General features: G+C 44.0%; 1 protein-coding gene across 1 annotated transcript in view; it reads left to right on the forward strand.

Moving 5' to 3' along the window:
- Positions 1–23,012, forward strand: part of CACNA2D4 (calcium voltage-gated channel auxiliary subunit alpha2delta 4) — a 135,960-nt gene that overhangs the window by 18,913 nt on the left and 94,035 nt on the right. The window contains exons 6-15 of the mRNA XM_026070344.1: positions 62–193; positions 1,251–1,311; positions 1,970–2,120; positions 3,543–3,617; positions 4,543–4,632; positions 13,740–13,853; positions 14,923–15,001; positions 16,739–16,872; positions 19,944–20,021; positions 21,346–21,426. Of these exons, the coding sequence (XP_025926129.1) occupies positions 62–193; positions 1,251–1,311; positions 1,970–2,120; positions 3,543–3,617; positions 4,543–4,632; positions 13,740–13,853; positions 14,923–15,001; positions 16,739–16,872; positions 19,944–20,021; positions 21,346–21,426 (995 nt within the window). The remainder of the gene's footprint in view (positions 1–61; positions 194–1,250; positions 1,312–1,969; positions 2,121–3,542; positions 3,618–4,542; positions 4,633–13,739; positions 13,854–14,922; positions 15,002–16,738; positions 16,873–19,943; positions 20,022–21,345; positions 21,427–23,012) is intronic.

Genomic DNA, 23,012 nt, shown 5'->3' on the forward strand with positions numbered 1-23,012 from the left:
TGGGGGGCTTCCTCCCCTCTTTTGCATGCTTTTTTCCCCATTTCCTGTTTTTTCCCTGCAGACCCTGACATTCTGAATGGAGTTTACATGTCAGAAGCTTTGAATCCTATTTTCRTGGACAATTTTGAAAGGGACCCCACACTGACCTGGCAGTACTTTGGCAGCTCCACTGGGTTCTTCAGGCTTTACCCAGGTAAAAGAGGAAATATCTGCTCAGCTCTTCCAGCTCAAAGCATGAGCATTGCAGGAAGGGGAATGTGCTGTGAAAGATCCCAGTCTGGGAAGCTTGGAGATAACATGCCCCATGAAGGGTCGTGTGCAGTGAACAGAAAGACTTGATGCACATACCTCTGCCACTTAGGCAAAGGAAGAGCATCCATGGTAGACAGAAACCCTTATTTCTTATGTGGATCAGCCTCCCAGATACGTTGCACTTGTGACTCCAGAGGAGTCTGCTTGCTGAGGTGTGCTTCAGGCAGACTGCCCTCTAAAAAGCTCACAAAATACCATGACAGGGTCTTCAAATACCTCAGACTGGCTTTGGAAGTCGCACAACAGCTTCCAGTCTCATTCTCCTGTGATTTTTAGCTGCAGCTACAGCATCACAGCCTCTCTCTGTCTCCAAGACCACACGTGCCAGATGCAGCTGAGCAGCCTGACTTGCTCTCCCCTCACCAGCTGTGAGTGGCATGCAAGGTTATGGAGCAAGAGGGAGGATCCATGCTTGGAAGAGCCCCCAAGATCCTCTGCAGCTGTAACTTGGCCTTGTCCCCCCTCTGTCAGATGGCTCTTGTGCCCTTGTGTGACCTGTTACATGCTGTAGAAGGGGAAAATAGAGATGACAGTGACAGAGCCTTTAGTAGAGAATCAGGGACATGTCCCCATCTCCGCTGCTTTTTTTATGCTTATCCTTTTCTTCTCCTTAAGGAGAAAAGATGTTGTTGAGAACTACATCAAAATGGCAGAAAGCTTAAATTAAGTGCAACTGCTCCCCAGATTTGAATAGATTTTACAGGTACCAGCCAATATCTAAGTATATTTTTGAATAGAAATTTAATTAACAGTTTTCTGAGAACTGCCAAAGACCATGCAGTTCTGGTATTTCTGCAGAACGGCCATTGCTACTGCTGGCCAGACTTGCGTGACCCCGCAGGATCTCAGCAGTGAATAACAGAAGTGCTGGTGCCTGGGGAACAGGGAGCAGATGCCTGTTTCTGTGTGTTGATTGCTCCCTTTGCTGCTCCCTTCAGGAATAAAATGGTTACCAGATGAGAATGGAGTCATCTCCTTCGACTGCAGGAATCGTGGCTGGTAAGAGTTTTGGAGAAACTTGGTCAAAGCACTTTTCTGCTCCCTCTTTTCCAGCCTCTTCCCTACTCTGGAAAACAGGTAGCAAAATGGCAAGGGAACAGACCTTGCCTGGTGACACCTTGGTGAGGCAGCTGATCAGTAGCTGCTGCCCCACGCTGTTCCTGGGAGAGCTGAGGGGTACATGAACTAAGGCAATACCAGGTTAGAGAGTCTGGCTTGTCACCTGAAGTCCCAGCTTTCTCTGGCTGGGCAGAGAGACAGGCATTAGTATATACCAAATGGAAATTATCGCAGATGTATCCTTCCTCTGTCCCATTCTCCTCATAATTCTATGACCAGAGGGTTGGGCTGTTCAGACTCCAGGAATTTGTGGCATTTATTCAGTCTGCTCAACATGTCTAAAGGCCGGTTTAGCAGTTGTCACTCTCAGCGGTATCTGGACATATGTCTGCAGCAGGCCCAATGCTTGTCAATGCAGAAAATGAGACACTGGGGTTGGTGGGGCAACAAGGTAGGGCCCTGCCCCAATCTCACACTTTTCTGCATTGGATACCACATCAGATCCCCAGCTCAACCCTGCTGGATAGCTGCACTTGTGGTACATGTTATACTGGGGTTTGTGTTCACCCTGCTTCAGCGTATTCCTCTTCTTATAAAGGTATATCCAAGCAGCTACCTCTCCCAAAGATATTGTAATTATTGTGGACGTCAGTGGGAGTATGAAGGGCCTGCGGATGACCATTGCCAAACACACCATCACCACTATTTTAGATACCCTGGGAGAAAATGACTTTGTCAACATCATTGCAGTAAGTATGTCTCATTTCAGTGCAGAGTTGTCTTTTGTCCCTCATGTCCCCTTAGCAAACTACAGATGACATTACAGTGGTGTAACTGCAACACTTAGTACTCATGTTGGATGGGGGATAATGGGGGATCGGTAGGGTGGCTGCTAAGTCATCTCATTTCCTCTATGAAGGATGCCAGATGCATCTTTTTACTTAGGATGTGACTGCAACAGATAATGAAGTGCTGTAAAGAGATACCTGACCCAACAGGGACCTGAACTAGTAAATTCACATAGCATAGCAGAGCATAACACTGTGCTTTGGGTCAGAAGTGGTATAACCCTCAGCATAATGTTTCCAGGTCAGGCAATTACTGCCATATGCCATTTTGTGCACCAGTTAAGGCTGGAATCCAGTTCAGGGCCAATTTGCAAAGCCCTGTATGGAGTTTGGTCAGGTTGCGTAGGAGTTACTCTCTCCCTCTTTATGACCATGGCCAGTATGAGGGTGGGCTTGTTACCCACAAAGGACCAGCAAAAGTGACCACAGAAAGCAAAGCTTTTACACAATCCACATCAAGACTGGGGGGTTTTGTGCCAGGTTAAAGGCAAATGGCAGCTCACCTCATAGTTTTCAAAGTTAATTCAAGCATTGTCTCTCTCAGGCCTTCCAACACAAGTTTTTATGGGCTTGATCACCAAGATACAGCCTGCTTTTTGTTGATAGCTTCTCATTGTGTAAGATAGCTAGAAACTCCAGTGGTCACAGCTCTGTCTTTATATAGATGGCTGGATGGAGGAGTGAACAGTGTTGGCAGAGAATGGAAGGGAAGTCATTAAGGAGCTGGAAAGGTCATCTGTAAATATATGGTAAATATACTCATCTGGACCTTAGTGAAAGAGGTTTACACTGGTATGTTTTGCTTCATGTCCAGCAGCACACGCCACTGATTATCACAGTTAGCTGATGTGTGGTTACTTGATCGGTTGTCGTCATTCAGCCGTGTGCCAGAGACATCAGAGCTCAGGCTAAAGTCATTTGCAAGCTTCAGCTGATGGCTGGGGACACATAACATCTCCAGAAGTCAAAAGTATGTGCGAATAGTGCTGGAAGTGACGCCAGGAGCACAAGTTAGTATGGAGAACTCTGGAGGATATGGAGGACTCTGGGATGTCTGAGTGAAAAAAACATTAGCTTTGTACATGTGGATGTGCCCAGATGGAACTTAGCAAAAAATTACAATTAACACATTATTTAAAAAAAAACAGGATTTATTAAAATTATAGTTTGCCATGATCACTACATACAATTCTCAAGGGAAAATGAATAAAGCAGCATAATACTCATTACTGTTCTTCTGAATGTCCACTTATGAATCCCAGTTTGATTTTTTTTCCCCTCTTCCCCGATTATAACCCATTTCTTTTCATTTTGTCTTTGCAGTACAATGATTATGTTCATTTTATTGAGCCCTGTTTTAAGGGTATCCTGGTCCAAGCAGACAGAGATAACAGAGAGGTGAGTATCAGACTCCCATTGACACTATTAGGTTAGCTCTCTTAGTGTAATAAGAACATAGGGTTAGGATGGCATGAAACTCTAGGGACAAGAAACAACTATCTCCCAAAAGCATGTGGGTTTGTAGTTCAGAAACAGGCTCCAAAGCAGTGGTTTTTCCTGGCTCCTTGGTATGCCTTTGCCTATGCAAAGCTGCTGTAATACCAGGTCAGCTGGTGGCAACAACCAGCTTCCCTAGGTCCCGACACACTTTGCACCACCTCTGCTGGAGCACAAGTGAACCTGCCATGGCAAAACCACAAGCAGAAGCAAAGGCTCTCTGAAACCCCATGTTCTCAGCCCTCAGAAAGGAGAAAAATCAGCCCTCTTCCAGTGAATGTGTTCTCAGCCTGGCCTGACCCTCTGCCAGAGTACTTCCCCAGTACACTTTCTGTGACTAGGGGTTTTGCTGCTCTGATCCAGGAGGGCTCAGCAGCTGCAGCCCCAAGGTGGTCAGTTTGTGTCTGACTGCTCCACCACCCTCTGGGCTGACTTGTATTTTTAGCTCTTAGATTTTTTTTTTCTTCCTTTCCCTGTGTGTATTGATACGATGAAGTAGTACATCCTCACATGGCCCGTTCCATGTGTTCAACAAGCAACTTTCTCTCCAAGTTTCTTTCCCAGCTTAGCTATGTGTCACAGAGTATAACTCCAGAGGGTGATGTCTCAGCAGAGTTTCTCAAAGGATCCTGCAGCCTTTTAGGAAAAAAAAAAACAACCAAGAATGCTCTCCATCTTGTGAGTTTCTCTGAGGGTTTCATTTACAACAAAATCAGGGCAAAATAAAATCTAACCAATTTCTAGGTTACCCTTTTCTCTCCCTGTCCATAAAAGTGTCCTGCCTCCACCTGCAACTCATCGCTGCCTTTGTCTCTCTTCTTGCCAGCACTTTAAACAGCTGGTGGATGAACTGCAGGCAAAAGGAGTGGGGACTGTGAACAAGGCCTTGACAGAGTCCTTCAGAATCCTGAGGGAGGTAAGAGAATCGCGCAGGGTGCACATGCCCCTGGCCCACCACGCCATTCCCCTCTGCTTCCAACAACCAGTACAGCTGTTGTAGCACTGCAGGGCGAAGTGGCGCGAGCTGATCTTGGGTCCTGAATTCGTGACAAACAGCATGCAGGGGCAAACTGGTTTCAGAGATGCCCCAGTTTGTGCATGATGCCTTGGGGCAGCTGATTGCTGCCATGGAGGGCAGCAGCATGGGCAGGGATGGGCAGCGAGCCTCGGGGCAGGAGCATGGGACTCGAGATCTTCATGGACTTTAAATGGGAGGGAAGTTTTTATTTTCTCCTGCGGTCAGTCTCATGTTTTCTGTGAGAGTTATAGGGACTGGGATCTGCTCTTGCATGCACCAGGAATAATCAGGGGTAATTTGGCAGAAGTTGGTCAGGCTATTGCCTTGTGTTTCCTTAATGAGCCCACAGCCTGGCATTGGCCCAAGCTGCTCTCGAGGAGTGCACTGCAACTCCTGCTGCTAACAATGCAGACCCCAGCCTGGGTCTGAGGGGATGGCACCTGCGCGGGAGAGCACTGCATTCATCAGTGTGAATACTGCTGATAGCATGGGGATAGAGATACCCTGATTATTGATGGTGGCAATAAAATGTAACTGATAAGTTCAAGGCAATAATTCTGATCTTATGATCAGAATTATATTACTTATGTAACGTTATTAGCGAGCCTCAGTAAGTAGGTTATGATGAAGACATGAAAGATTTTTCTCAGGCTTCAGATTTATTTGAATATTACTCTTCTGCAGATCAGGGTTCTTCATACAGAAGAAACCACAGGTACAGGGCAATTAATCAAAGTCAGTGTCTTCATGTCCTGTGATAAGATTTGTAAATGTTTCATTGCCTTATGTGAACGACTGGCTTATGTGAACTCTGTTTCTTAAGGAATGTTAAAACGAAAAGGATCAAGAACTCAGCTGAACCCCACAACCACCTTTTTGCACCATCTACAGTGGGGTAGGCGTGTAGATGTCAATGCCTTTGCTGAAAGAAATAAGTACACAGTATGATGTTAGCAGCTATAATGATGGCATTGATGCCAAAAGTACCAGAAGTGTTGATGTCCTGGGAAAGATTCTCTGCTCTTAATTGTTTTGCAAACTAAGTTTAAATTCACTGGCTATGGTAAGTTGTTCCTGACTTATCCTAGTGCAAGTATGATCAGAATTGTACTCCGTGATGGCAGTAGCTGAGCTGTCTTGTCAGCTTAAACAGCCATAATGAATTTAATGGCAATCTGAGAATAGTAGCGTAGCATTGTCACTGTAGTAATAAGATGGCAGCACTCCTAGCAGTAATGATTCAGTATCTTTGGGGGAAGATAGTGACTCAAGAGATCAGGGAAGCAGTAATGGTATAAAGCTAGAATCCATTACACACACTAGATGTCTGCTAGATTCATCTAAATATAACTTTGCATTTTCATAACAAAACTAATTTTACCTTTAAAAGATTCAGAGCCTATATAGACCTGAGTCCTATAAATCAGAATATTTAAACAGAGAATCTATTTCTTAATATCTAATGTAGCACTGGTTATCTACAATGACAACGGATTAAAGAGGCAGACTCTCTCAGCCAGCATAACTTTGAAGGTCCCAGGAAGAAGGGAGCGTAGGCCTAAAGAAGCCCTGTTTGCCCCAGCTGAAACAGCAACTGGCTGTGCCCAGCATAGACATCAAAACTGGTTTGTCTCCACTGACTGAGGAGACCTCACGTCTCCTTTCTGGCAAGCATGGCCCACCCATGGACTTCTGGCAATCTGACCCACTAGACCAGGCAATCCTCAAGCCTCCAGAAGGCAGGATCATTATAAAACCCTGTGTACCTTGAGCCAGGCATGCCCATGGGAAATGGAAGGTATGTGGCAGAAAGCGGAGACTGAGGAAAAAAGTCTTCATCTGATGTAGTCAGCACAAAAATACCTCCAGAAAAGATACTTATGTGCATTCAGCTCAGTGGATTAACATAAGTACACTGCAGTAACAGAGAAGCAGCTCCTCTTTGGCAGACAGAAAATGTTTTTCCTCTCTACTCAGCATCCAAAACTCAGTGAACAATGTAAGTAGAAATCACTTATCTTGATCCTTGTTGATCCTGCCTTATCTAATAAGGTCAACAAAGTGGTGAGATTGCTACTAGATGCTACAGCACCCAGTGGTGATAAAACCTCCTAACATTATTTACTCAGAAGGTGAGATGCTACTTCCCTCCTGTCTTACCTTCTCCTCAGATTTGGGGTGATAACGAAACTGACTCAGACATTTCAGCATCCTTGCTTTGGACATCTGCAGGTGAGGAAAGGTGACTGTGCTCTAGGTGACTCCTAGTGTCAAATTTCTCCTCTTTACACCTTGGAAGCTGCTGGCTCAGGGTGCACTCAGGTGCTGAATCACTCACCCAGTTGATGTGATTCCTGGAAACCACCATGCTGTCTCTGCTGGCTGCAGGACCTCTGACAAATATGGTTCAAGCAGACAAAATCAGGAGCAGTGCAGAGAGCAGCACCAGAAATCTCTGCTGCATCTATATTGACATGATTAAAGAATTAGGTGTGGTCACTCAGGTAGAACTGCAAAAGCTCCTGAGCAAGCAGAAGGGTACTGTTGCCCATTTCATGGTAGTATGAAAGTCCATGAAACAAACTTTCATAAATTCGTTTGGGGGGGGGGGGTGGAACTGAGCTATGGACATGCACCTCCTCTACCCAGCTTTCCTTTCCCAGTAATGCTAGTTGCAGCCTTCTTACAGTGTGACAGAAGGGAGCCCATCCACCAGAGCATGGACCATGGCTGTCTCATCTTTAGCAAACTGGGCCTAAACCCAAGGTTGCTGAAGCCATCAGCTGGGAGGCTTTTTTGCAGTCAGCCATGATGGAAAGGCTGCATGCACAGCAGAAGGCTGCAGGATCTCCTCACTCACTTCACAGTATCATCCCAGGATTTCAGTCTCACTGATGACATTTAGGAGAGACTGAGATCACGTCTCAGAACACATGCAGCAGCCCCAGGGACTGGATATACACAGGCACAACACTGTAGAAACACCCCCTTTACTCTGCAGCAGCCTTCCCAAAACTGTGAACTTCCTGGAAAGGGCTCAGCTGGAGAGTGCCTCCATACCATCAGCTGGAGGACCCCCGGCTCTGCAAGTACCACAGCCAGCCTCCTCCAGGCAAAACAGCACCTCCAAGTGTGCACATGTTTTAAGGACTCTCTGAAATCTTAGAGCTTGTCAGATCAATATCAATAATAGAGGAGGGAAAGGGTTTGCATCAGAGAGTCCTGAAACAAATCTGAGATGGTGCTGCTGCAGTCTCACAGCTAAGGTGTGCAGCCAAGCTGGAGGGCAGGAGGGAGAAGGGGGAACCTGGGAAATAGCAACCCCCTTCCCATCAGACAAAATTCCCATTCTCAGCTTGTAATTGTGCCTGTTCCTCACAGACTATCCTGTTATGCAATATGYAAGAGAAGAAAAATGAAAATTGCTACATCACACTGATGAAACAGACATTGCTGATTACAATAGACAACCAGTAATAGTATCTATAATGAAAGCAACTGCAAAATTTCCTTGGTAATTTGTTCCTAGTCCAATTGCTCATAGAATTAATAGCCTGACAGCAACCTACTCAATGAGGTATGAGTAGCAGAGGGGTTGAAGAAGAGCACGACTTCTCACCATATTTGTGTTTTGCCATTATGTTCTGGGGTGGACAGGGCGTATTTTAATCTGTGATACAATTTACGGTAAAGCTTCAGGAGAACAGTTAGCCAGAGCTTCCCCTGCCATTCTCTGCCATGCTGGATAAGCCACTTAAACTGTCTATTTCAATTTAGCCACATACTGAGTAGTTTCAATCAAATTTGCATCACAGGGAAACCAGGGTGTTAAACAGGCATTTATAAAGTACTTCAAAACTCTCAAGCATCAAGTGCTATCTTTCAGTTCCTTTCTTATTTTCAAGTTTTATTCTACCTCACTGCTACCTTCTCTTCTCTTTGTTTCAACAAGCAGAGCAGGTCTTGTTCTCTCATCCTTTTTTCCTGCAGGATTTATAACCCTTTGTTCTGGCCACTGCTCTGCTCTCAGCTGCTTCCAGTTTCCTGCCTTCTCTGAAACACTATGCTCCCAACAGTTTGTAAGTGCTGCAGCTGAGGGCTATCAAGTGCTAAGCAGAGCAGAATAATTACCTTTCTTGTTTTACACACAATAGTCCTCTTAACACAACCTAAGACATCAGTTAGCTTTCTTTAGACACTGTCACATTGTTAATTCATATCCAGCTGATCTGCCTCTGCAGTGCTCCTTCCCAGCCAGTATTCAGTCTCCTGTTCTGTATTTCAGCCTGTGATTATGTTTTCCAGTGTAAACCAATTGTAAGGATATTTATATATTTTGGTAGATATGCCTTATATGTGTGTGTATGCGCATATATATATGCAAACACACTCACACACCCCTAATCCTGAGAGCCATATATATGTTCATATATTTGTTACATATGAATCTCTTAGGATTAGGCATTACAAAATCTCACTGTTATGGGTCCTGCTTTCTCAGGATCTACTCAGAGTAAACATGTATTTTAAAAACTGATTTTTTTTGACTGTGGAGGGAAAAAGATCCCAAGTTCTATTCTCTGAGGCCACCTTAGAATGATCTTTCCTCTTAACACCAAGCTGTTGTAATGTTACCTTGGCTCACTGCTGAACACAAGTGACATAATTTATGAGGTTAATTATGAATAGGTCACTCCAAAATGGTGGGGGAATGTTTTGGGAAAATGGTGAAACTGGTACTAAATTGGCTTTCAGTGAGATATAAAATTCTGTGCAACTTGAGCAGAACTGACGCCATGTAAAGAATAAACCCATCTGCTGATGTAAGAAGTCAAAGGAGTTTGTGCCATCTTGTGTCATACCTGTGTGGGAAAGCATTCCCTTTGTGCACTCACAAGAAAGCTGTGTTACTAATTTTTCTAGGAATGTGCTAGATGTTTAAGGTCAATTTACTCATCTAGGTTTTTCCCTTCTTGTAAAACATTTTCTGTTGATTCCCTCCCATCCTTTGGTATCTCATACAGTCTCAGTCAGGCCTCAGACCATGAGGCAAGTAGGGGCCAGACTCTTCCCAGTGGTGCCCAGTGACAGGACAAGAGGCAATGGGCACAAACTGAAACTTGAAAGCAAGAAAACACCTCTTTACTGTGGGGGTGGTTAAACACTGGAGCAGGTTGCCCAGAGAGGTTGTGGAGTCTCCATCCTTGGAGATTTTCAGAACCTAACTGGTCACGGTGCTGGACAGCCTGCTCTAGTGATCCTACTTGAGCAGGGGATTGGACCAGACGATTCCCAGAGGTGCCGTCAGACCCCAACCATTCTGTGATTCTGCAGTTCAGCAACACCTTTGGCAGTTCTTTCCCTTCCTGATGAGCACAGTTTACTTGAATACATTCAATTACCACCTTCTTTAACCATACCACTTTATGATCCTGCCTGTAATTCCTTCCTTTCTTTGTTTCTTAGCACTTCAGCGTGTATCCAGCCAGCCATGACAATATTGGCCTTTTGATGATGAAGCACAGAGGCCATAAAGCGTCAGACCTCTGTTGATTATCATCTGGCCATGTACTCTYTTTACTCCCTTTCTTGCTTCTTATCTGAATGTTTATAAATTTTCTCCTTGATCTTGTTCACATCTTTGTGGACCTGGATTTTGTAGCATATTTTTCAGGATACACAAAACTCAGGGTTTCCTATTTGCCAGCTTATGCTATTTTACTTAATTCTGTCTCTCATTTCTTCATCATTGGCTTTCTGTTTCTTTCTCTACTCTTAATTTTCTCCTCAGGGGACACTCTACTAAGTTTGAATTTCTCCTAATTCTGGAGGCCAGGGGTGGAGGGTGCTGCATTACAGGCAGGGCTGCATCCAGCTGCAGCGTGAGTGGGGCAGGAGGAGATGGGGCTGCTTGTTCATCTGGCCAGATGTGTATCTCATTAGTCAGTGCGCGCACGCGCCACTGAGCTGTGCTGATGTTCCTCTTGCCTCCCCAGTGACTCTGTGCCAGACTATAACTGCAAAGTAAAAGGCAATGAACAAATGAGGGAGTGCAGGAGAATATGACCTTGAATGAATTAGATCATGCCTGTCAGTCCTGGCAACATGACCAAAGCTATGGAGGAGAGTGCATAGCTCAGTGCCTCATCCATTCGCTGCAGCTCTAGCACACACCTCTTCAGACGTGTCTGTGACCATCTTGCTCCTCACCTTCTTTCAGGCAGAGCAAAGAATTATACACAGAGCTGCCTGTGAAAAGGTCTTTGGATACTCTCAGATCATTGTTGCAGCCAGTTATGAAAGGACCTAAGAATCAAGGATTGCCTCTTACTCATTTGTTTTCTAAATATGCCTTTTAGTCACTACTTCTATGATACTGATGATCTCATTTTCCCTGTTGAAAATACTGTCTACTCCTATAATTAGGAGATTGCTGGTTGCGATATTGTATTTAATTTCTCAGTATCTCAGTATTATGAGGTCTGAAGTAACCTACATGAAGAGATGTCTTAAACAGTTTGATGAAATGGCGGGTGACTTCAGTTAAGTGTTAATTTAATAATCACCTAAACAAAATGTGTTGTAGATTGCATCAGACTGGAATAAGCTGCTTTTGTAATTTTAAGGTTCACATATCTGCAATCTGAACGTGATTCTGACAGCATCTCCCACACCAGTGTGGCCCTATGCCTCTGTAATGGACAGTCTCACTAGTCGTTCTCTCCAGTGATCTGGACACAGTTGATACCTGTCCTAGGTATAGCTCACCTGAGACTCCTTGTCTTTTTCCTATCTGGTGGTCTGCAGCAGGATCCCACATGGCTGTCAACTACCTTTTGCCTTTCATTTGCACTTAAGAGTATCCCTTGCTTGTTCCTATTGCGCGCCTTCACCCTCAGCCTCCACCTTGAGTCTCCTTGCTGGGCATGTGGTGTGTGTGCTTCAACACCTCCCGGGGCTCTGACAACTGTGTGGGTGATACTGATGGTTTTTCCATGGGATAAGGTGTAGAAACTCTCCAGACCTCTCTTCTCTTTATATGCATCTTCTCCGTTTTCTAAACAACCACTGGTAAAGTCAGACCTTGTGGACCACATGGAGGAAGACATGGGAGATGCCACTGCTGTGTTGGCATGACCACAGCAGCAGAGGTACAGCTAGTCTCCCCTCTGAATGTGCTGCTTTGGTGGTAGGAAAGAAGATGAGCAAGTCCAGCGATCTCACTCTGTTTTATTAACCCTCATGGAAGACTTGCCGGAGGAACAGCTAGTTAGGAATGAAGCAGAGACCCTGCTAAACCTGCTTCTCTCTCATGTCAGATCATCACTCCTGGTTCTGGTCAGTAATGCAAATAATGGGATTATTATGAAATCATGAGGGAAGGAGTCATACATGTGGTCCTAGTGGTGGTTGTTCAGAAGCTATTGAATCCAATCTCATTGCAGTAGAGTAACATGTATTTCAGTGGTATTAAGAATAATTTTGAAGGAGGCAGGACTGCAGACATAAATGGTGATTTTGGCACTGAACCTGGTAATTTTATGAAGAGGAGATGGTAAGAGTGGTAAAATGACTGGGGAAATCCTACTGCAGAAGTGATAGAGTATGGACTTGGCTGGTATCGATGGTCATGATGTTAATCTGCAGGGGGATCCATATCAGTAAAGGCATTTGTCTTCTGTCCTAAGATGGCATTACCAAACTGGAAGGGACTTGTGAACTGAAACTTAAAACACCTAACAAGTCCCAGTCCACACCCTGCACTCTGTTCTCCCGCCCAGTGCTTGCTTTTATTTTACTTAATTAATCTTACTACTTTTCCTAATTTCTAAGATACAGCTGCCCTTCTACAATTTAAAGTCACTGCTGTGTCTGATACAACCTTAGTCACCCTCAAATTAGTCTCCTACACACTCACTATCTCATGCCATTGCCTCTCATTAATCTCTTGTGTGGAGCTGTCATATCTTCCTCCTTCCATATTTTTAATCTGTATCAGTTTCTGTAAGCCTCCTTTGTGGATCAGGTTAAGCATAAAAGCAGAGAGATGCTGTGCAAGAGAAGAAGTGCATGTTGACATTGAGCTAGGAGGTGCAGCAAAATAGCTGCTTGTTTTTGCTCTGTGATGTGAGCAAAGCCTGTCTTTGCTACTTTCTCTGGTGACTGCTAGTTCAACACCTATGATGGTAGTCCATAAAGCACTTAGTTCTCTAGAGCTGCTGCACGTGAGGGCATAAGAGGCAAATGGCATTGCCTTCAGGAGCATTAGATAAGCAACTTTCAAAGACTGGTCTTCCTGGCTAAACAGTCAGGTTCTGGCTTGCCTGTAAGAACACACCTTTTCAACACCTCTCTGTGTGTGTTTTGGAAACAGAATATTGATGTTTGTACCAGAGTCCTAGCATAATTCTACTCTACCTTAAATATTGCTTATTCACAGATAACAGGTCCTCTGTCATTGCAGCATATGGCCTTTCTATTTGGCACATCCATAACCTATTTCAGCTCCGATGACAGTAGCCTTTTTTTTTTTTTCATGTGTTCCTGCCTTTCTCTACTCTTTATTTGGCAGATTGATAGATTTTGCCTGAAATAATGAGTCTGATTCCCCCTCCTCTCACATTTCCTGCCATATGAAGTGACAGAAATTGCTGTCAAATCAGAATGGCAGTGTTTATGGTCAGTCTATAGTCACTTTGCATAAATGAATGCAACTGTGCAAGCTGTGAGGCAGCAGGAAGTCTCACCCTTTCTCCACAGCACTTATTTTCTTCTCGTTATTTTACTTCTATAAAGCATGTGTGACCACCTGTGTTAGGAAGGGCTGTATAAACAAAAAAATTATATGCAGCATACAAACACAGTCCTTCTTTAAGCAGAACTCTTCCTGCAGATAGTGTAAGATTTGCATGAGGAGTCAGGATCTGGTCCATCATGAATAAACATGCTGTAATTACACAGAATCAGTTGCTGAGACAACTAATGCTGTTCCTCTCTCTTTTTAGTTCAGAGATGCTGGTCAAGGAGGCTTGTGTAACCAAGCCATCATGCTGATCACAGATGGAGCAGTGGAGGATTATGAAGCTGTGTTTGAAAAATACAACTGGCCAGATCGAAAGGTTTGTCTGGGAAGTGATAAATAGAAAGGGTGAGGAAAGGTGCTACCCTGCCATAGCAGAAATAGAAGAGCGTGAGTCAGGATGCCAGGCAGAGCTGAGCAGTCACATCTTCCAATATCCGCATGCATCCTGCTGCAAACACAACACAGAGCAGCCAGACAGGAGTCCGCTGGGGTGATTTTAGACCTGATAGGATCACAAATGGATATCTGCAGGTCAATGCAGACTTTTTCTCATACACATCTTTTTCCAAAGCTGTGGACGATCAAAATTTTCTCCTGATACAATGATAAAGACTGAACTGAGTATTTTTAAATAATAAACACCTCTACAAAGAATTTTAATCCCATCCACGACTGATCCTGTTTGGGAGTGGTTCAGCTATGACTGGTCCCGACAGTGGACAGGGAAATGACTCAGATGACCTCTCTAGGTACCTTGCAGCCCTATTTACTCTAAGGTCTGAGACTACAGACTTGTGCTAGCAGAGCAGACTGTGAAAGTGGAATAGACCATGGCTCATCTTAAACCCTTATGATTTATTTGTTTACCTCATCCCAGCTAAAGGCAATGCACAAAGAGAGAGAAGCAGCCTACAGAGAGACCAGAGCATGGTGCTGTTAAAGCTGTTTATTTCAGGATTCACTTAATTGCTATTGGTCAAACACAAGAGAAATGGTGAAGTTTTCTTCAAATGATTCATGTGGCCAGCTGTTCCCCTAGGTAAAGGATTTCTGTGAGCTATAAACCTCTCTGCATGTGCTTGGCAAGTGCCTGGCAGAGCTGCTATCATAAAATCTAATAGAATTCACACTACCTTCTTATTCAGATGATCCTGAGTGCTACTTGGCTTTCTGGGCTTATTGTAATTGATAATAAAGTTCCAGCCCATAAAATACAAAATAAAGACACTCCTGTCTCCATGTGAAGGCAAAAGGTTGCTTTAGCTATTGCTCTGCACCTCAAGTAGGCATTCACACCAGTATATAATGGGATGTTAAACTTCAGCCGTTTGGATTTGGTAGCACATTACAACTTAATTAGGTTAACATTGTGTTCTTGTTGCCAGGTCCGGGTTTTCACTTACCTCATTGGACGGGAGGTCACTTTTGCCCCCAACGTGAAATGGATCGCCTGCAACAACAAAGGTGCAGTATAGGAATGGCTCCCCAGTGCCAATCACACACATCACACGTTGACTGCAACCCCTCTATGGCTTTCCCACTGAGGGGGTGGGCCCCTAACTGGGGCCCACTGAGCCCTTAGTTGGAAGGCCTCCTAGGAAAAAAGCAGAGCCTGCTAGTCCACATGAAGTGTGCCTGTGTCCAGGTAACACAAGTCCTCAGTGATGAACCACCACATTTTCTTGTCACAGTGCCAAGGGACACTGTGCCCGAGATTCATGCTGGCTGCAGTCCGCCTAAGTCCCTGTGCTTATTCAGTCCCAGTGGCTGACTTTTGACAATCTGTCTAAACCTCTGTCACTAAACCTGATGTCTTTTGGCTGAGATGTGAAACAAACACCTCTTCTTTAAAGATTTTGCAGCATTTTTCACAAGATCTGCAGATTAACCCCTAGACTCTGGCCAAATTCTTTGTGTGCCATTGGTTTCACTGGGATAACAGAATGGCTTGTCACTCCTGCCCCAAAACCAATATTCATTGTAGCTGGCATGAAATGGCATGAATGGGACAATCCATTCAGAGTAGATGAGTGATCCCTATGCATTTGGGGCTGCTTAAAAAGTGCATTTAGCCCTATCAATCAGAGTTCACAAGGGGGAAGGAAGAGGGGAATACAAGTCTTTCCCCTCTTGAGTCAAAGAGTCATGTTTGGGCATGACTTGATCTCAGTACATCTGGAGAAGGCCAGAAACCAGCAATGCTTGCAAAATCATAATCACTCTTAAAGAGGGAAAGAAAGGGGGGGGTGGGGAGTCTGAAGTTGGGGATTGACTAGCTAGGTATGTTGGCTCTTTTTCTGTCTGAGCAGTGTCTCCAGCAGACTGTGAAATGCATTGGTACATTTGCTACTGAAAATAATTGACAGAAAAGAATGCCTGGCATGCAGAATGTCTGTGAGTGGGGATGTTCAAGGTTCAAACAGTCATCTGTTAGCACCATGAATCACATGTAACATTTTTATTTTTTATTAGATGAGACAAAAGCCTGGATTTTGGATTGCATATTCAGCTTCAAGATTAGTGACAGGGAGTTAATTGTGCTGTTAGTTTATCATAAAATAGGAGAATGGATTCTTCTGAACAACCAAGCAAAGACCAAAAATACTCTCTTTGCACTAGGCTTCTCACCTACCAAACTTGAGCTCTGAAGAAAGCTCCTTGATTTTGGTTCTTCTGTATAGACATATTATATAGCTCTTGTGCTCCTTGTTTTCAAGCACACCAAATTTGCTTCCACATCACATAACTTATCAGATCAGCTGGAAAAACTCTGGAAAAGAAGTTGGGAGTTTAGGCTGTATATAAAATTGAACAGGATAAGTGAGTAGCCTGGTGGAATAGTTTGTTTGCTTATGTTTGGCCTCCAGGACTGAAGGCAGCCTGATTTGGTGATGTTTTTGCTTAAGACTCAAAGCAACATTTTACATCTGCTTAGCGTGATTCTGGTTATACCAAGACTCTTTGGTCTTGAGCATTGGACCGGGATTTTGAGAACAGAGCCAATGCTTTGAAATTCTAGTTTTCAACAAGACAAAGACTTGTCCACGCAAGGCATGTAAAGGCATTTTTTGTAAAGAGCAGACTAAGCTGTTTGGGTAGATATAGCCTTTGACATTCAGTTTTCTAACTTTGCATGAACATTCATTTATAAATATGGAAGGGGTGTTAGAAGAGTGACTCCACCTCTGTTTCTCCACAAAGGCTACTACACTCAGATATCCACGCTGGCAGATGTCCAGGAGAATGTGATGGAGTACCTGCATGTGCTCAGCCGTCCCATGGTCATCAGCCATGATCACGACATTATTTGGACTGAGGCCTACATGGACAGTGCGGTAAGGACCTACAGCACAAGTCTTTAGTCAGCAAATAGGGGCTGCAGGCCAGATTGACAAAGGTGTTAGACGTCCAGCTCGTAAATTTAGGCATCTAACTTGTCCTGACTTCCCTTCTAAATATCCTATGTATATATACATATGCCTAAATAAAGCTCTGAAAACTACATAAAGCCATGAGATAGAAATTACTGGGCTCTGGCTCTGCTGAGACAGACAATATTTCTCTGCTCACTCCTGGAGTTGAGATGTATAAGCAGACTCAGGTCTCCTTGAGAATCTGCAGTGACCCAGGAACCCAGGACTAATCACACAGACACAGCATGACTTAAGTAGTACTTCTGTGAAAGGAAGCTACCTTCTCAAGGATTAGTCATAGGAAAGATTATTTACAGCTCAGAATATGGGTCATGGAGATTCATTTCCTCCAGCCCAGTGACCAGCTGCATGCTGCTTGTCACTCAGATCTCAGTTTGAGAGGCAGGCTCACTCTTCTGTTGCTTGCGCTGGCAAGATGTAATGTCACCGCAGTGGCTCTGTGCTCAATCCTGTGGGTAAAGGACATAGCACACTTACTGGGAGGGAAACAAAGGACTGTACATCAAGACTCCCAATGCCACTTGCTTTCTCTCAGGCCTGCCCCAAGGGAAGAGCTGACACATTTGGACCATAAGCAGGTGTTATTATGGTGTTGTGTTGCCAAGGCAGCTTTGAAATCCAAAGGAGCGAAGGGAAGGACAAAGGATTAGATCATCACTGAAAGAGCCTTCCCCTGCAGTTCACCAAATAGATGACTTTCCTCAGTCATCTTCTTCATCCCTGTTTACTTTGCAGAAAGAGAAAGATACAGTTCTACCTTTGGGACTCTCTGTGCCTTCAGGCAGATAAAGCTTTTTCCTGCACTGCAGTCTTCACCACAAAGAAGTGTCTGGCATAATTGTGAGATCCAGAGCTGACCAGAAGTCAGATTCTCCTGTTCCAGAAAAAAATGCCATCATTTTTTTCTGCTTTCTAGGGAAAAAATCTTTTTAAAACAGTAAAAATGTTTCCATACATGATTTCCTGAACTGAATCCCACTGCGGGACTGAAGTTTCTAGCCCAGGTCTGGCCAGCAGCAGTTTTAGGATGTCTGCCACAGCCCCGAAGGAGCCGGGGGGAACCCACAGTTTTCGGATTTAAGATTCATGGCAAGAAACTTGAACTCACTGTGAGTTGGAATAAAACTAGCAGTTCTGAGCTAAGCTTTGTGGCAGGAAACACGAAGTCCAGGTCGCACATGGTATCACTCTATGCTGATGCCATGCTGAACCCCAAGAAATACCCACAAGCCTGCCTGGCTTGCACTATCACAGTGCACAGGTATTATGCTCATGGGAAGAGACTGGTCCGCACCTCTGTGCTGAATGCTGAGGATGCAGCCATGGCATACCAGCTTTGTGATGTGATATGAGGATGCTTTCTGCTGCAGGGACTGTGCCAAGGGAGAGCTGGGGATGTGATATTTGAGGGTGCTAAGCAAAACCTCCAGAAAAGGCCCTACGTACCCAGCAAGTTTTTTTTCAATAGTAAGCATGCTATACCTGGCACTTGTGTTTGGTGTCACACTTCCCAAGGCTGCAGCAGGGTTTCTCCTGTTGCACTTTCTTGCTGCATCTCTTTTTTTGCCTCTTTTCTTGGCTTTCCATTCTCTCCCTCCAGTCCTGCCTCTCCCATCTTTGATTCATTCCTCCATTCATGTATTCATTCGTCTGTTCATCCATGTCTCTCACTAGCTACCACAATCTGAGGAGGTAACTGCACCCCTACGTTTTGTGAGCATGTTGTTTTTTTTGTGCCAGTTGGTGTGTCAATGCTAGCGCGCAGCCACAGCTGGCTTGTACATCTGGAGGGGGGTAGAGATTACAGCACTGAGGGAGCCCTATTATGTTGTCAAGAAGAGAAGAGGAAATGCTGGATGTACTGGAGAGCTGTGCTGTGCTGTTGGTTCAGAGTGGGTAGGGGTGTGTGTGTTGTGCAGTAGGTTAGTTCACTGGATCTCTTTTTCCATATGCCCAGTGAGTGCTGGTGAGGTTTATTTGCTGTGTGTTAGCGCTAGTGTTGCTACGAATGGGAAGTTTCCACAAAGAAGTGTACAACCCAGTAACTCAAGATACCAGGCTCTAATCTCCATCAAGCAACTGCATAGATTATTGCCTGACTCCTCTATGGCTCCTAACTTGTACAGTAACAGAGACACAAGGTCATTTTTTGCCTTGCTGCTTACCTGACCAAATGAAAGATGGTGGGAAAATGTTCCTGGCATCAAAGGATTATCATCAGCTTTCTATAGCTAGGCAAGTTTGGTAGACTCCTGTGCATGTCTTACTTCTTTTACTTCCTTTCTTGTGTGTTTTCAGAGTATCGGTCTTCTGAAGTATTGGGAGCCTCTGTTACCCCCTTACCTGTGCATGTCCTGTATCCCCTGTAGAGACAGCTTACCATTTGCACCTGTTTGTATCGTGATTTTGCCTCTATCTCTGCTATGCTTGGATGCCTGAGTAACAAGTATATATAAGTAGGCTCTGTGTATATTTGTGGCTTTTAAACATTTGCCTGTGGTGTTTCTCATTCATGCTATTCATGTGTTTGCAATATAGATGATATGTATTGTCTGTGATTTTGCTCATGTTTGTGTTGTTTTTCTTAATTCCGTGCACCATGCGTTGGTGGTTTTTACACATGTTGCATAAGTGCCTATGTCTGCTCCCATTGCGTGGTGGGCATAAATTGTGCCACCACTTTTACAGGTTCCTGTCACTTCATTAAAACAGCTCTTTAACGTCTCTTGCTTCAACACATTTCACTGGCTTTCATCCCAGCCTCATCACCCCACACTAGCAAGCATCCGTCCTATGATTGTCTTGGATACAGAGTATTGCAAAGTGCTGCCATCTGTTTTTAGAGGGGTGTGGGAGGCGAGGAGGTGTCTAATTGTACTCAACATCTGGGGTCCTTGGGAATTCCAGTGCCTCTTGATCGTGTTAGCTGCAATATTGCATTTGTTAACACACTGTTTGTTGTTTTGTGGCAGCTCTTTGCATCTCAAGCTCAAAGTCTGTTGCTCATGACAACAGTGGCTATGCCAGTCTTCAGTAAGAAGAACGAGACGGTAAGTGCAATGCTGGCTTGACTCTCTTTCCAGCCAGCAGAGGTTAAAGGATGCAGCAGACCTTTGTGGTGTTTTAAAGCCAGTGAGCCTCTGAAAGCACACTGGGCCATTAAGGACTGCGGTGGATTTCTGGCAAGATGTGTGGCTGGTAATTCCTCAGTCAAAATGATAGTCTGTCATTTCCTCTGAAATGCTATTTCTTCCAAATGCCCCTTAAATATGACACTTCTCCCTGTATTATATTTTCCGTTTTCAAACTGAGCCTAATTCACAGACCCGTAAAGTTTCAGGCTGGAAGAGATCATTATATTGTCTAGTCTGTGCAGTTTATTGCAGACCTTTACATTTCATGTAGACAGTTCTTCATGAGCCCAGTAACCTATGTTTGGCAAAAATGTCATTCCAGAAAGGCATCCAGCCCTGAGCTCTCCACTGTGGTTTCTCACTCTCTGTTAGAAACCAGTGGCTAAATTGCAGTCTGAATTTGTCTGGCTTCACCTTCCCACCATTATGGCTTTCTCTGCTAGATTAAAAAGCCTGTAGCCATTGGTATTTTCTCCCTGGAAAGCATCTTCTACACTTCAGTAAAGTCAAATCTGTCTTTCTTTTGATAAGATAAAAAAATTGAGTGATTTAGTTATCTTTGATAAGAGCATTTCCTTCAGGTTTTRAAACTCTTTAGAGACACTTTTCTGCACCATTTCCAGTTTTTCACCATCCTTTTAAAATGATGGACTGTACCTCACCATTGCTATAGAAGGGATAACTCCTCAGCTGACTTCTATGCAGATTGTCTGCCTTCTCTACCCAAGGCCAGCCTTAACTTGTATTACCACAGCACTGCAGTGGGAGCTTGTGTGTCCTTTTTCCACCATGATCCCCAGATGCTTTTTAAACAACCACTCCCCCATTTTGTGGGGATTTCCTGCATTCCTTTTTCCTAGGTGAATAATTTTACATTTGGTTTAGCTGGCCCAGTTATCAACCGATCCATACTGCCTTGCATGATTGACTTTTCTTTACTGTTATTTGCACATACTGAATGCAGATTTTTGTCCTCAAATCTTGTTTCAATGATTTTATAGTCCTTCTGAATCATTATCAAAAATGTTGAAAATATTGGGTGGAAATACTCCTAAACACTGGAGCAACCCTCTTGAGACTTTTTGAGGTATGTTAGTTGGTTTGAATGAACTTACTTGCTCAAGCCCAGAGAGAACACTGTGAGAGACTAGTAGGAAGGCAATTATGTGTATTCAGTTGGGGGTAGATCAAAAGCTACCAAAACTTTTTTTCTGAAAATGGATTCTTCTTTATTTTTAAGCGATCTCATGGGATTCTCCTGGGTGTGGTGGGCTCTGATGTGCCACTGAGGGAGCTGTTAAAACTTGCACCACGATATATGGTAAGACTGAGATAATGCAATTTGTTATTTTACACAGCGAAGTCACCACTCATTCTTCCATGGACATGACTCTCTGAAAAATCTTTCCTCTGTCTGTAGGAAGAACTATGAGCATAAAGCAAGAGAGGTTGGATGTGATGATGTGTGATTTCAACATGACACATGAGAATTCATCATTCACCACTAGAAGCTCTTAGGCTGCTCCAGAAATACAGGGACTGGATGATTCAGTGGATTGGCAACAGGTCATGGAGCCTTTGCATCTTGGTGGCCACCAACTTAGATCCCTCAGGGATAATACAGATCTAACAACCTATCTCAGAAGAATTAATGTTTGATATACATTTCCCAGTGGACAAAGGTTACTATGCCAGCTGGCACAAAATAAGCTAGTCTCACTGTCAATGCTCTTGGCAGAAAAACTGAGGACTAGATGGACTGTGGAGACCAAACTGTCCTGTCATGCCTAGGGGTTTCTTTCTTCAGATCAGCATGAAGATTTCTTGGCAGGAGAGTGTACAGGAAGTTGGCTCTCACTCACTTGTGCTGTACCTAGTTGGAGTATTTGCTCTCCAGAATTGCTAGTCCAACACTTTCCATTAGCTCTAAGTTCAACATATTCAGGAAAAAAAAAAAGTTGATCTCTAGAAAAATACCCTGAGATACACTGTTTTGTTCAGTTTCTGCTGTAAATTCTGTGCAGTGACCTTTTGTTCAATCAGTCTGCATGCCAGGAGACAGCAGTAACCACTGAAGATCACCACAGAAATCAAGTAATTTGAGCCACACAGCTTCCAGTCTCCCTTAAATAACTACTAGACAACAACTACCTGTTAGGTAATTGTCTGAAGTCTGAGTGATAAAGACTGACAGGACTGAAAGTGCTGCCAGAAGCTATGAATCTGTGTGGTGCTTCCAGAGTGGGACACAGGATTTTTAGACCATTTGTATGCAGCTGTAGAAATGATCCTTCACGCAACCCAGGAACTATGAGTACCTCTCTGTAGCTGTTTTGGGACTGGGGGAACCTTGTCTAGGAGGCTCAATTTTTACATACATTTATTTTCTCTGGAAGATTAATTCCCCTTCATCTTCCGTTCTCCATCTCACTCAAAGGCCATGTGTCACAATAATCTTTCTTCTGGACCAAGGTGGAACACCATTCCTTTCTCCAGCCAGTGCCAGAGAAGGAGGAAAAATTAACTGAAGGATTTTTTACATCAGAGACAGAATATGTCTTTGCAGAAGCTCTTCCAGCTCCAGTTCAGTTTGGAAACCTGGTATCCTCAGCTTGGATACCCTGGTATATGAGTTACAAAGGTTCAGTGAGCTGTTCCCGAGTTACAGCCCTGGAGAGCTCATACATTCATGATCCCACTTACTGGCTGAGAAATTTCAGCTTTAATAGGCTAATAGGGAAGCCTGCTGATCCAAGTCCTGATCCAGTGTGCACTGAATTCAGTCTGCCATGCTAAGCTGAGCTCTGTGTGATTTGCAACAAACTGTTCCATGTAGAGACAGACCAAAGTTTTGATCTGGGATGTGTGAAATAAATGTCTCCAAAAACGTACAGACTGATTGTGAAT

The sequence above is a fragment of the Apteryx rowi genome, unplaced genomic scaffold (assembly GCF_003343035.1).
Source record: "Apteryx rowi isolate R43461 unplaced genomic scaffold, aptRow1 scaffold_31, whole genome shotgun sequence".
Classification (NCBI taxonomy): Eukaryota; Metazoa; Chordata; class Aves; order Apterygiformes; family Apterygidae; genus Apteryx; species Apteryx rowi.